General features: G+C 39.4%; 1 protein-coding gene across 2 annotated transcripts in view; it reads left to right on the top strand.

Moving 5' to 3' along the window:
* The window catches only part of CNMD (chondromodulin), a 25,543-nt gene extending 17,061 nt beyond the window's left edge, over positions 1-8,482 (top strand). Inside the window, exons 5-7 of one of the 2 annotated variants that reach the window (XM_006741209.3) lie at positions 128-281; positions 4,093-4,259; positions 7,888-8,482. In XM_006741209.3, coding sequence (XP_006741272.1) covers positions 128-281; positions 4,093-4,259; positions 7,888-8,100 — 534 coding nt within the window. In that variant the 3' untranslated portion in view covers positions 8,101-8,482. The remainder of the gene's footprint in view (positions 1-127; positions 282-4,092; positions 4,260-7,887) is intronic. The other variant, XM_031036597.2, reaches the window with a different exon arrangement.
* The last annotated feature ends 4,555 nt before the right edge of the window (positions 8,483-13,037 follow it).

Here is a 13,037-nt window from a genome sequence, read left to right as displayed (position 1 = left end):
CCCATACACACAAATCCCCACACCACACACACACAGTTCTCATTAAGTTTTTATTAGGTGAAATAATCTACACAGCATGTTTCACTGTCCTCTTTGCTCAATGCATTTCATTTTTACTTACTTGCAGGAAGGCAAGATCATGCCAGTTAAATATGAAGAAAATTCTCTTATCTGGGTGGCTGTAGACCAGCCTGTGAAGGACAACAGCTTCTTGAGTTCTAAAGTCTTAGAACTCTGTGGCGACCTTCCTATTTTCTGGCTTAAGCCAACATATCCAAAAGGTAACATTTTAAATCCTCTTAATGCTGCTGGGAATTCTGTTTATGTGTTTCCTGTGAGCCCTTCCGCAGGCCTGAGCCTGTAACAAGGAAGATACATCAGGATGCGTGCCACAGTGTCTCAGTAATTGGCAAAAGAGATCAAAGAGAAGGAGGTTGACTGTCATGAATGTTTTAGGGACGAGCAGCAGGGTTAACAGGAAGTGGATCAGGGAGATAGAATACCACTGCATTATCTGCCATTTTTATGACACTCCCCCCTTCTTTCTGCTCTGCCCCTTAATCTAAGTTGTTTGCACTTTCAATTTTACATTTTTTTTTTATTCCCACGGCAGAGAATCAAGGGACTAAGAAGCTGTCATACTGCTGAATCTTTATTATGTTCAAACCTAGAATTATGGGACAGCCAAAAGCTGCTTTGGGTATAGGCTGAAATTCTTCCAAGTTCAAGGCTTGAGCATTGGCTTCCAGGTCCGTTGAAAAGAAATGAAGGGCCCCTGGGGTTCAGAGCTAGCCTGGAACACACCCTTGAGCTATCTGTGGGTGGTGAAGGGCAAGTGAGCCCCGAGGGCCAACTCTTTCCCGAGTTTCTCCGTCCCCAGGGGTCCTTTCACTCCTCACCACCAGTCGCCCCACTGCACCCATCCCCCAAAGGCCTACTTTGTAGCTATGGCTCAAGTGTAGAAGAAAGGCCTTTCTCCCAGCACAGCTGACATACACTCTGTCTTCTGAAAGATTTTATTGGACACAGAGCAGCACGGAAATCAAATACAGGCATTAAAACCACCAAGCTCTGGAGGGGCAGCGGGCAGTGATTATAGAGAGAGAGCAGTTACAGTTTCGCCAGATGAAAGAAGTTATGGAGATAGATGGCTGCACAGCAATGTGAATGCACGGAATGCCCCTCAACTTTACAATTAAAAATGGTCAAAATGGTAAATTTTATATTTTACCACAATTAAAAAAATCTCACCAGGCTTAGAAAGTCCAGGCTTCTGATTCTGTCACCGCTAACTTATTCCTACAGGTCACAAGTCTCCTTATGTCCCAAAGCTTGGATAAGATGGTTACTTTCTGACCCAGGCAAAGCCAATAGGATCCAATTTATAAGCCACTGGCAGTGGCCTCTTGGAGGAGAGAGTTGAGAAGGATCCTGAGGCCACATGCAGGCTCAGTAAGGAGGAGTGGCATGAGCAGTGTGTCACCTCTGCAGGGGCTGGAGAGGGCTGCCAAACGGACTGTCACTTTGCCATCCCTGCTCTTGCTGCAGTGTGTGCTCGCAACTCACAATTCTATGACCTTTTGCCAAGTGCTGGCTTCTGATTCCTCACCTGCCTCCACAAGGAACGAGCCTTCTTGCTTTCCACCTCCCAGGAACTACTCCCAACACTTGTCACCTTGTCCACTCAAGGACAAAAGCCTCTGACTCTGCTACTATGTAGAGCTCTCTGTAATCACTTTGTTTGAAGACAAGCCTCTTATCCAGTTCATTCATTTATTCAACACACTTTTTTGAAGGCTTATTACGTGCCATTTGCGCGCTCTCGGTAATTGGGATGCATTGGTGCAGAACGGACAAGAATCCCTGCCCTCAGGGAGTTCACACTGTAGCAAGGGGAAACAGTAAACACACACTAAATTAAAATAAGAAAAGCATATGGTAGGATACAAGGTGCTATGGAAAAATAACAGAGCAGGGCAAAGAGGGTGGGGGTGGAGACGTGAAGCCGGTGCTAGTCTGACTGATAGGAGGAGTACCTTTACCCTTTGGCAAAGAGTGTGCTCCCTACTTCCGAGATGTAGCCTGGCCCCTCACCGCCCACAGCATGACCACAGCTTAAGTATTCAATCATCACAACACCCACCCCAGAATGACCTGTTGCGTACACCACCAGCAAAGTGGAAACCACCTAAATGCCCCAAGTTGGAAAGGGTTAAATAACTGTTAGCCATAGGGTGGAATATTACACACATTAAAGATGGTTTGGTTTTTTTTTCAGTCTCTCATAAATGCAGTCACATTTAACGATAAAATCAAGAAAATAAAATCCACTCTGAAGATGCCTGGTCCCTAACACCTAATTCTAATAAAAACTCCCCAACTCCAGGGTCCAGCAACCTCTGCTGGGTCCTTAAGCTGGCAGGTCATCAGCATCATGTAGCTGTATTATCAAAGACAGTGGCGGCTGGACAAGGTCAGAGGGAAGGGTGACAGCTGGTGGCTGCTGAGCTCTGGCTGCATGCCAGCTACCAGTCACTGTGCTAGAGCTTTAGGTTTTGTCCCCACTCTTTACCAACAACTGTCCAGGTAACTACAAATATTCCCATAGATGAAGAAACCAAGGTTCATGGAGATTTAATAACTTGCCTGAGGTCATTCAGTTCAATAAAGTGGTGGTGTTCGGATTTGAATCCAGGGCTCCCTGATGCCTCTCCAATCATGAACTCAGAAATCTAGAAGTTATCCGTGGAAGCTCCCCATGGCTGTAAAGCCCATCTAAGTTCTCAGAAATAACACAGCATGATATAATCATCATCACCTAACATTTGAGTGCTTATTATATGCCAAATGTTATGCTAAAACCCTCAGACACAGCTCTATCCCTCTATCAGTACTCTGTGAATTGGATATATTATCTCCATTTTACAGATGAAGAAAGTGAGACTCAGAGACACCAAAACCAGTGCCGTGTGGTACTTCCCATGTGTGTTATTCGGCAGCCGTGGGTCATGCCGCAGGCCCCCTGTGGTGGTGTGATGGGACTAGAGTACTGGGCTGGGAGCCAGAGAAGTTCACGTTTGCCTTCTGTTTCTGCCACCCATTCTGTGATCTTGGCCAAGTCTCTTGGTCTTTCTAAGCCTTGATGCCCTTGTGTATAAAAGTATCTGCTTTTTCTATCCCGCCCATAGCATTTTAAAAGACTCAACCAAGATAACAAATCTCCTGAAAATTATAAAGCTTCATACATATACAGTCAATCCATTAAGAAAGCACTCAGGGCTGGGGTGCCTCATTGGCTCAGCTGGTAAAGCATGTGACTCTTGATCTCAGGGTTGTGAGTTCAAGCCCCAGGTTGGGTGTGGAGTTTACTAAAAAAAAACAAGAAAAGAATGCTCAGGCCTTCAAGTAGCCTTGAATGAATACCTGATCATCGGTGGTTTCAATAAATAAAGGTTTTTGTCAGAAGTCTGGAGGTTGGTTTCTGGCATTAGTAGCTACTCAGCGATATCACCAGGGCTTTTTCTAGCCTACTGTTTTGCTACCCATACCATATTGGTTTATCATCCTTGTGCCTATCCCTCTGGTCACAAATTGGCTCTCATAACCCAGGTATGTCTATGTTCAAGAAAAGAAGACAAGACAGAGAAAGCTGTTTCAGTCCTCTTTTTACCAAGAAAGCAAAAGCTTTCCCAGAAACTGCACCAATATATTCTGCTTATATCTCACTGGTCAGAAATGTTCCATCTGGTCTCTCTTAATTGGAAGGGAGGCTAGGGAAACAAGTGGTATTTTACTTCCTCAGCCCCTATAGGAGAGGCAGGTAAGGAAAAAGGACTGAGAATGGATTTTTGTTAGCTAGTTCACAATATAAAATGCCTCAGTTGGGACTATAAAACCAAATCTTGGTTATCTGTATGTTAACCCAAGACTCTGAAACATGCTTTATTATTTTAAAAATCCTCAATACAAATTTTAATAATTAGACAAGAATGTGTTTTGATACCCCTTTATGCTTTTACCCATATAATCATAGTACTCCTTAGTTATCCAAATAAATGAATTAACTTAGAGCAATTTTTTTTTTTTTATAAGAAATCCAGAGAGAAAGAAGAGAATTGGTAAGAAAAATTGTTACAACTACCACAAGAAGACCACACAGTGGACCACGGGGCAACCCAGGCCCCGGAGGACCAAGTAACAAAACCACACCCAGTGTTCAAGAGGATTCAGAACCCTTCAATCCAGACAACCCTTACCATGTACGTACTGATGTTTTCATGACTGCTCAGACGAATCCCTTGAACGTAACATTGAAGTGGTGGTTATTTCTACTTGAGGCTTCAAATGAGCACTTAATAGTCAACTTAGATTTTTACTCAATTATTTAAAAAAATGCATCTGAATTTGTCACAGAGTTTACAAAATGAGGGTAAGACACTTAAGTATGGTCTCTGTAGTGTGAAATCCAGTTTGGTTGTAATCCTTATTCAAACTTGTTTTCTGTGCTCTCCCTTTATTGAGTCACAGGCAAATCCGTAAAGACAAATTCATATCAGGAATTTGATTATTCAAAAAATGTTTCCAAGAATGTGCCCTGGGGACAAGACATGGAATGAAAGTATTCTCTTTCTCCCTTTATATCTACTTTATTCACCCATTCAACAGACATTTGCTGAGAACCTGCTCTTTCCCAGGCCCTGTGCACACAGACAGGAGTTAACTTCTGCATTTGGGGGCTCTCAGTCCAGGGGGGAGACAGATTCATATACACAGATAAAACAATTTAGACTGAAACACTGGGCACTGGTGTTTATAAGGATGGCACTAACGTGCTAAAAACTTCTCAAATCCTCAAAAAATATTTACCGTAAGCGAAGGGAGCAAAAGAATAATACGTAAATTTTTGTAACTAGTGTTTTAAATGAAAAAATAATACATGCATATATTTTCTTAAAGTAAAAAAGGGTATACAATTAAATGTGTTTCCCTTCCACCTCACTTTCCCCAGAGCAATACATTAATAATAGCTATTTGCCCAGTTTTCTTTGCACAAGAAAGTGTACCACACAAACACATTATTAACACAAAAGAGCATACACTTCTATACGCTGCTTTCTTTCCAGTTACAATATTTTGGAGATTGTTCTGTATCTCCTCCATACATCTACCTCATTCATTTTAATGACCACATCATATACCATTGCGCAGATAGATGTACGGAAATTTAACTAATTCTACTTTGGTGGACATGTAGATTATTACCCTATCTTTTGCTCCTATAAAATACTGTTAATAGTATACAACATTGTACATGCCCCACATGGTCATGCGACGGAGTAAATGAGGTAACGCAGGCAAAGCTCTTAGCACAGCTTGGTACAATGTAGGCATGATCTTGCTTGGTATTAACTATTAGTCTTATTATACCTCTTGTACACGTGTTGGAATTTTTTTTTTAGCATAAATATGGATGTATGGGTCTACTGGGTCAAAGGAGATGGGAATTTTACATTATTTAATGGAGGATGCCAAATTATCTCCCAAGGAATTAAACCAGCTACAGGTCTTCAATGGTAATGAAAGGGACTCATTTATTACCAAACCTCAAAAAAAAAAATCTTTACACCAGTCTAAAGTGTATCCTCTTCTTGTTTCATCTTGCCTGTCTTTATGTGTAAGGTTGAGCATCTTTTTATAGGCCAATTCATTTGCATATTTTTCCCTGTATAGCCTATTCAGTCCTATACTGTTTCATGTGTTACAGATTTAATTTTCTAGGTTATCATTTTAGACTAATATATTTTAGAAAGATTTAGAGCAAAAAGTATTTTTTAAATGACCCAAGGCTTACTGGAAAATTCAGGATACCACAGTACTTCATTCCCTGAAGCTCAAATAGTAAAAAAATAAATCTGAATAGGCAAACAGAAAATTTAATATAGTTTATTCCCTAGGTAGCTGGGCTAGCTAAATCTGGTTCAAGGGAGAGGGCATCAGCCCCTTCACAGAAGGGCAGGATGTGACTTTGCCTTGCTTTCAGATTTGAATGATCCATTTTCTCTGAAAAACTCCCAATTCTATCAGTTTTTCCTTTATTTCATGCTCAGCTTTAAGAAACATCTCCCCATGATCTCAGTCCTTCACATGTTCCTTTAAGGAAATATCCTGGGGCAATAAGCTGAGATTTCCTCCCAACTTTCAAATTCCTAACAAACCTTTGTTGAACCCTCAGATGAGGCAATGTCTCAACCGACAGGCTTTTGACTCCCCCTACCCTGGAAGAGTCAGCTACAATCAGTGAATGAGCTGGTTTTCTTTTTGCTGTCCCAGATGAACCTAGTTCAAGAGATAAAGGGGAAAAAATGGAAAGTCTGAAGAATAAAGAAAAAAATGGTTTGAGAGAGTAAGGCAAATATTTTGACGATAAAATCTGAACATAAGCTCTATCAGATGGTGTTAAGGAATTATCAATTTTGTTAGATATGATAATGGCATTGTAGTTGTGTAGGCAAAATGCTGTTTTAGAGGTGCACTCTAATGTATTTATGGGTGAAATGTCACAATACCTTCAATTCTCTTTAAAGTCACTTCAAATCTAAAATACTTCAGAAAAGGTCAAGCACATTTGACAAAAGGTTAGCAACTATCAAAACTAGATGATGTTCAGTACACTCTCCACTCTGCAGTGTTTGATATTCCAAATAATAAAAAGCACCCCCCCAAAAAGGTTAAGACTTGTTTGTGTACCAGCAAAGGTGACAGGGTTACCAAGGTTCACTTTGTTCAAGCCTGACCTATGTTTGGTGCTACATCTCCCCAGGTTCAAGTCTCTCAAGGAAAGAGACTTCAAGTGAATAAAGAATACACATTAAGGGCTTCTTGGCAATATAACTCAATAACATATTAAAGAGAATGCAGAATCTAAACCCCTAGGAACCTATGAAAAGGAAAACCAGATACATAGATTTGCCGGAGGGCAAGGTCCTTCCAGTTCTGTGGTATCTCCGGCAGTGAAAATAGGGATTGTGTAGGTGATTTTTACTCCATGATTTTGTTTATGTAGTAATAATGGCACATAGAAACTAGAAAATAAAGTTTAAGGTCTTGAATTTTTAGACATTATATGGAGCTTTTTCCTGAGTGTTATAGACACCTTCAGGCTGAAATGACGGCAGAATCTAAATGATGTCAGTGTTCTCAGCCAGTGCAGTTGTAACAGCAATCTGTTAGCCTAGATCAAGGACTTTTCAAAAGGTGCTCCAAGAGCCCTGGAGGCCACCAGTACAAAATGGCACTAGTGTTCCACTCACTCAGTTAGTAGTGGCAGAAATGCTACTTTTGAATGTCTTTTTGTTTGCCTAACTCAAGACAAGCTGAGTCACTACTGAGTGGGAATCATGGCTCATTAAAAGCATAGAGAAGGGGCGCCTGGGTGGCTCAGTTGGTTGAGCGACTGCCTTCGGCTCAGGTCATGATCCTGGAGTCCCGGGATCGAGTCCCGCATCGGGCTCCCTGCTCGGCAGGGAGTCTGCTTCTCCCTCTGACCCTTCCCTCTCTCATGTGCTTTCTCTCATTCTCTCTCTCTCAAATAAATAAATAAAATCTTTTTAAAAATAAATAAATAAATAAATAAAAGAGCATAGAGAAACTTCGTAATATTAAAAACAAAAAAACCAACTTCCTCCCAGTGACAGATGGAGGTCCCTTGATGTTTTAGAAGGAATTCTGAATTATAAGGTTATAATCAAGATTGAAAACCTCTTACAGAAAATTATGCTCATTTCTTGTACCACTGTAACATTCAGGATCTTATTTTAAAATAATGTGCATGCTATCTACTTCTCATTATGAAGAACACACAAATAATTACCTTTTATTTGACGGCAGCAGGAAGGGGAAGGCATGACATTTGACCCGAGACTGGATCACGAAGGAATCTGCTGTATAGAATGCAGACGGAGCTACACTCATTGCCAGAAGATCTGTGAACCCCTTGGGGGCTACTACCCATGGCCTTACAATTATCAAGGTTGCCGTTCAGCGTGCAGAGTCGTCATGCCATGTAGCTGGTGGGTGGCCCGCATCTTGGGCATGGTGTGAAATCACTTCATATACCAGGTGCTTGTACCATAAAAACTAACTCAAGAGACAACCAGAGTACGAGGCATCTTGATGCTGAAGGAACCACAAAGTATTTTATGCACTGTTATTCGAGATACTTTTAACAAATGCTCTCAATTGCTTTATAGAACTTTTATCCAGAAGGTGCAAATGTACTGAAAGGGTAGTTTAACGCTAAAATGCCATAACCATCCTTTTATTACTTGCTATTTTTTATTTGCTTTGCTTTGCCAATAAGGCCTACTTATAAGACTAACTTCCCAAGCTACTTTGAAATAAACATGAAAAATCACAATGTCAAAGATCTCAGTTGTACACCGGAGTTCTTTTTAAAATCAAGTCACTGAAGTAATTAAATTGGTTTGGGTTGTTATTTATACAGAATTCCTCCATTGGTCTTAACCTTTATGGTTCTTCCCAGTCTTGCATATGTGCTCCAAAGTTCCCACATAAAAACACAAACAAAAAAGTAAAAGGGGACATATAATGGAATTTACCCGAGAGCAAGCACTATAAACTTCAAGGTGGTAGCTCACAGGAAATCTGTAATTTACAGTTTGTGCTGGCATGTGATTAACAGGTGGCTGCCCTATGTCAGGAGTCACCCCATGGAAAAGAGCATTAGTATAAAGTGGGAAAATGAAGTCAAAGATAAATCTGACTTGTGGGAAAGACTTCCATTGACATTCTGAAAAGCAGGTCTTCACATCCTTTTCAATCTGTTCAGTAAGTGGTCACTGGGCATGAAGCAGAGTGATGGCTACCTTTGTAGTACAAATCAGGCTGGTGATGTAGTCCAATTACCAGTTAAGTTACTCTCATAGTAATAGGACTGACAGTGCTGCTTGGCAGATCTGGCTGAGAGGAATGGCTTATTTATAATGACATAAAGTCTCTTAGGAACAAGGACTGTCTTCAGAAACTTTAGAAACTGAAATACTAGATCAGGAAAATGAGCAAGTATTTCGTATTTCTGACATTTTAGTTTTGAATCCCACAGTTTGAGAGACAAAGAACCTTCTCAAGGAAAATAAAAAAGTTTTCCAAAACAATACAATGATTCAGAGATGACAGAAAGGTCTTGATACCATGATCTCACTTATTCTAAATAAACCTTATTATTGTACATCTAGTGTTTGCCAAATTAAGTTGGTAAAATCTTACAATTTCTTAAACCTGGTTATCAGATGAACATTTGTATGTCTGCATTTAATGGAACAGTAAGTTAGGTCTCTGCATGAAAAAGATATGAAGGAAAGATACATGCAGAATTATATGTCTAATGGTCACACTGTTCTCAGGCAGCAGCTACTTCTGGCACAGATAGGGATTTTACATGTTTAGTCTTTAAAACGGTTGTTACTCTATTAACTAAGCAAATATGTGGTCAATGGTTCTGCCTACCATCTCCAACCTCACTGTCCAGCAACCTGTACTTGATTCTAGAACTAAATAAAAAGGAAAAAAAAAAAAAACACACCACCACCAAAAAGACTCAGTGATCCCAGCCCAGAAGAGCTTGTGGTCTCATGAGGGACAGAGATAATTGGGACTCAGTACACAAAAAGCCTTGACAAAGATGGGAGCACTGGGCTTCTTGGAGGAAGAGAATGCCTTTGCTAGGTCTTCAAGGATGAGCAGGAGTTAGGCAGGTAAAGGTGACAGAGGAGGGGCATTCCAGGCAGAGGAAGTTCAGTAAAGTCAGAGGTGTGAAGATGCACGATATAATCAGGCAAACGGAGCATTCTGGTTGAGGTAGAACATATTAAGATGGAAATGTAGACAGAAGATATCTTATATTGCATGTTAACTTTGAATTTATTTATTTGGTGGATAAGGAACAGGAAACCAATAAAGGTTGCTGGCATGGAGGGAGCTGGTTAAGTCTCCATTTTTAGATGGACAAAACTTGGTAGCTTTCCTTGACAGAACGAAGCAGGTGCCAGACTTAGTAAGGAGCAAAGCCCTCTTGGGAAGGAAGGCTGTCTCTTGAAAAGGTACTCCCTTTTCAAAGTACCATAATTAAACAGAAATATGGGAAGTGAATAGTCTACTTCATAATTAATAAAAGTTATGCTGTGTTATGAAAAGCCACGAAATACCCAAGGAAGTCAACTTAATAGAAAAAAAAATACTCATGTTTTAAGGGCAGAGGGGAGATTCAAGGTTGGATTAAGGGTAGAAATGACAGACTCAAATTATGTTCAAGGAAGAAAATGAAAGGCCTACTCTGAAAGAGAAGAATCAAGTGTACAAAGGAAGAACACTTAGTAAAAGAAGACACTGCAGAATATAAACTTTTCACAAATTGGTACTAATCCCCGGATTACCTTTAACCAGGCCAATCTAAAAGCTGCAAATGTAGCCCAGTTTGCTGTGAATTTTAACTCTGTATGTGCACTGTGTATGTATATGTTATATATATGATATGTGATATTATTTTATGGGTACACATTTAATTTTCAGCAATGCTGTAAACAAATCCTCTGGCCATCAGAGGTTAATTTTCAAAGTCTTCACTTGACTCCGACTGGCAGGGCTACTACAGCCTTAGATGTTATAGTTGCTGCTGCATAAGCACAAAGAAAATGAATGGTCATGCTGGGTTCCAGTAGTTTCTACGTTACATTAACATATCTCACTAAAATATGCCAACATATGTCCACTGCAATTTTAAAAACGTGTCAAAACCTCCGCCTTATGCCTCCTTCCACCACCACCTCAAATAAATGACACTAGAAAAGTAAATACATTCAGAATAACCACTTAACCCACTCAACAGTTTCTCACACCAGATTTTATTGCGCTCTGATATACAAGCTACATTCTTACAAAATAGAAATTCCTTGTGTGTAGGGGATGAATTAATTTCTGTATAAGCTGAATATGCTGATTTTTATGAACATTTTATAGAAAGGGTCACAATATTTTTTAGAGTTAACTGCCTTATTGAGGGGGGGGAAGAGGGAGCTGACAAAAGTCTACATGCATAGATAGTCCTAGTAGCAGATCTCAAACATGAAGGTGTAAATTTGAGTCAATGATGCAAACGTGAGCAAAAACATTTTACAGGCACAGTTGAGTTTTGGAGTTTATAAAAGGAAGGTGAACTCCTTCTGAAGGGCTTTTGGACATATATGCATGCTCATATCCTATATGCATATACAGGTTACACTTGGAAAAAGCCCACTATAGTATTCAGAATCAAATTTACAAACAGGTTAAGTTAGTGTTGCCTGACTTTTAACAATAAAAGGAATCACTACAGATTTTATTTATACTGTTTACATTCAAAAGTAATCAACTTCCATACAGTTTTTAGGTACTCACCTCTTAAAGATAAGTACATCTACATATACATTTATTGCATGGATAATCTAAACCTAGCAAATAGCTGATTTTAGGCTTACTGAATCTTTTCCATGTCTTAATAGTTTTTAAAATCAAATATATAGGAGTCAGTCATTATTAGGGTATATGTTATCATCAGAGTGATAAAAATCAGTAATGGGACTAGAAACAGTATACCCACTAAGCTGTAACTAAGTCATTAGATTAAAAAACCAAATTATTAAAAACTGTTTTAAGAGGTATTCCCCACTAAGTTCCTTGTACGAGCTTAGTAATAACTTTACAGATGTTCTTGTTATAGTCCTGTTCTCTCTGTGCCTGCTCCTTTACAAAAATTCTCTTCACATCAAATTCCTACAATTGAGTTAGAACCCCAGAAAATTCAACCTCTTTTTTCTCAGATGGCTACAAAAATTTGAGTATCAATGAGACAGCTTGAAATAACCTCTATATACTTTTTTAAAACTAAGATTGTATTTGTAAATTTACTTGCAATTACTTAAAAAAACAAAAACCAAAAAACCCACAAAAAACCCCAAACATGATTTTGGTGGCTTCCTGTCCTTCAGACTTCCAAGGGGTGGATTATTTCATTGTAAAAAGTTCTCTTTTCAACTGTTCTATTCCATTAACCCAGACTATTATCCATTTTTATATAATGAATTCACTTTATACTGACATAGCCAAAGACCTGGAATAAACTAGTCAAGCATGAACTTTCCTTTAGCAGAACATAATGCTTTTAAAGGCAAGTGGTTTCTTTTCAATTAAAATCATATTCCTGCCTGTTAGCTACTGAGTTAGCTATACAACTACACAGTAAAAAAGATCTCCACAGGATATATGATACTCAACCTAAAACACATGGTACTCGACCTACTCAACCAGCCTCGTAATTTTTAATATTCACTTAGCACCTATGCATAATCAGACAGGCAGCATCTGAGAACATTCCAGTTGCTAAAGAAGAAATAGTGCCTCATTATACACCAGTACTATGCCATGGCTCTCCATGAATATTGAGTTTTCTAATATTCTCTGCTTGACTTTAATAATATCTCAGCAGTGACAAGCTAGCATCTTGTCCAACTATTCTCAATTTGTTTCACTTTGAAACAGATTTCCTTTCATCATGTACAACACCACACAGTTATATGGATTCAATGAGTTTATCATAATGACCCTAAGGTTCTAATGACAGAGGAATAAAAATAATCATTGACTGTCTCTCCTCTGCCTTTACATCCATATAAGAGGGAAACAAATCCTACAAAGGAACAAGCACCCGAGCAGCTGAAATTTATAGGAAATAAGGCATTAGAGAACATTAAGTGCTAACATCACTTCTATGGTCTCTCCTCTACCCCCTTGAAATCAGTGTTTTTTAAGGGCACTGCCCTTCACACTTCAAAATCACCAGGTCATTAAAAACACGGATTTTTCCCAGCCCTATTCCAAACCTACAGATGCAAAATCTCAGGAGGGAACCCAAGAAAACAAGCTTCCCAGGTGAGGGTTATTCACCATTGAGAACCACTATGCTATATATTATACAGAATATCTGA

Source organism: Leptonychotes weddellii, chromosome 3 (genome assembly GCF_054177405.1).
Source record: "Leptonychotes weddellii isolate Sample4059 chromosome 3, ASM5417740v2, whole genome shotgun sequence".
In the NCBI taxonomy this organism is placed as follows: domain Eukaryota; kingdom Metazoa; phylum Chordata; class Mammalia; order Carnivora; family Phocidae; genus Leptonychotes; species Leptonychotes weddellii.
The sequence above is the reverse complement of the archived record's forward strand: the minus strand, read 5'-3'. Positions and strand labels throughout refer to the sequence as shown.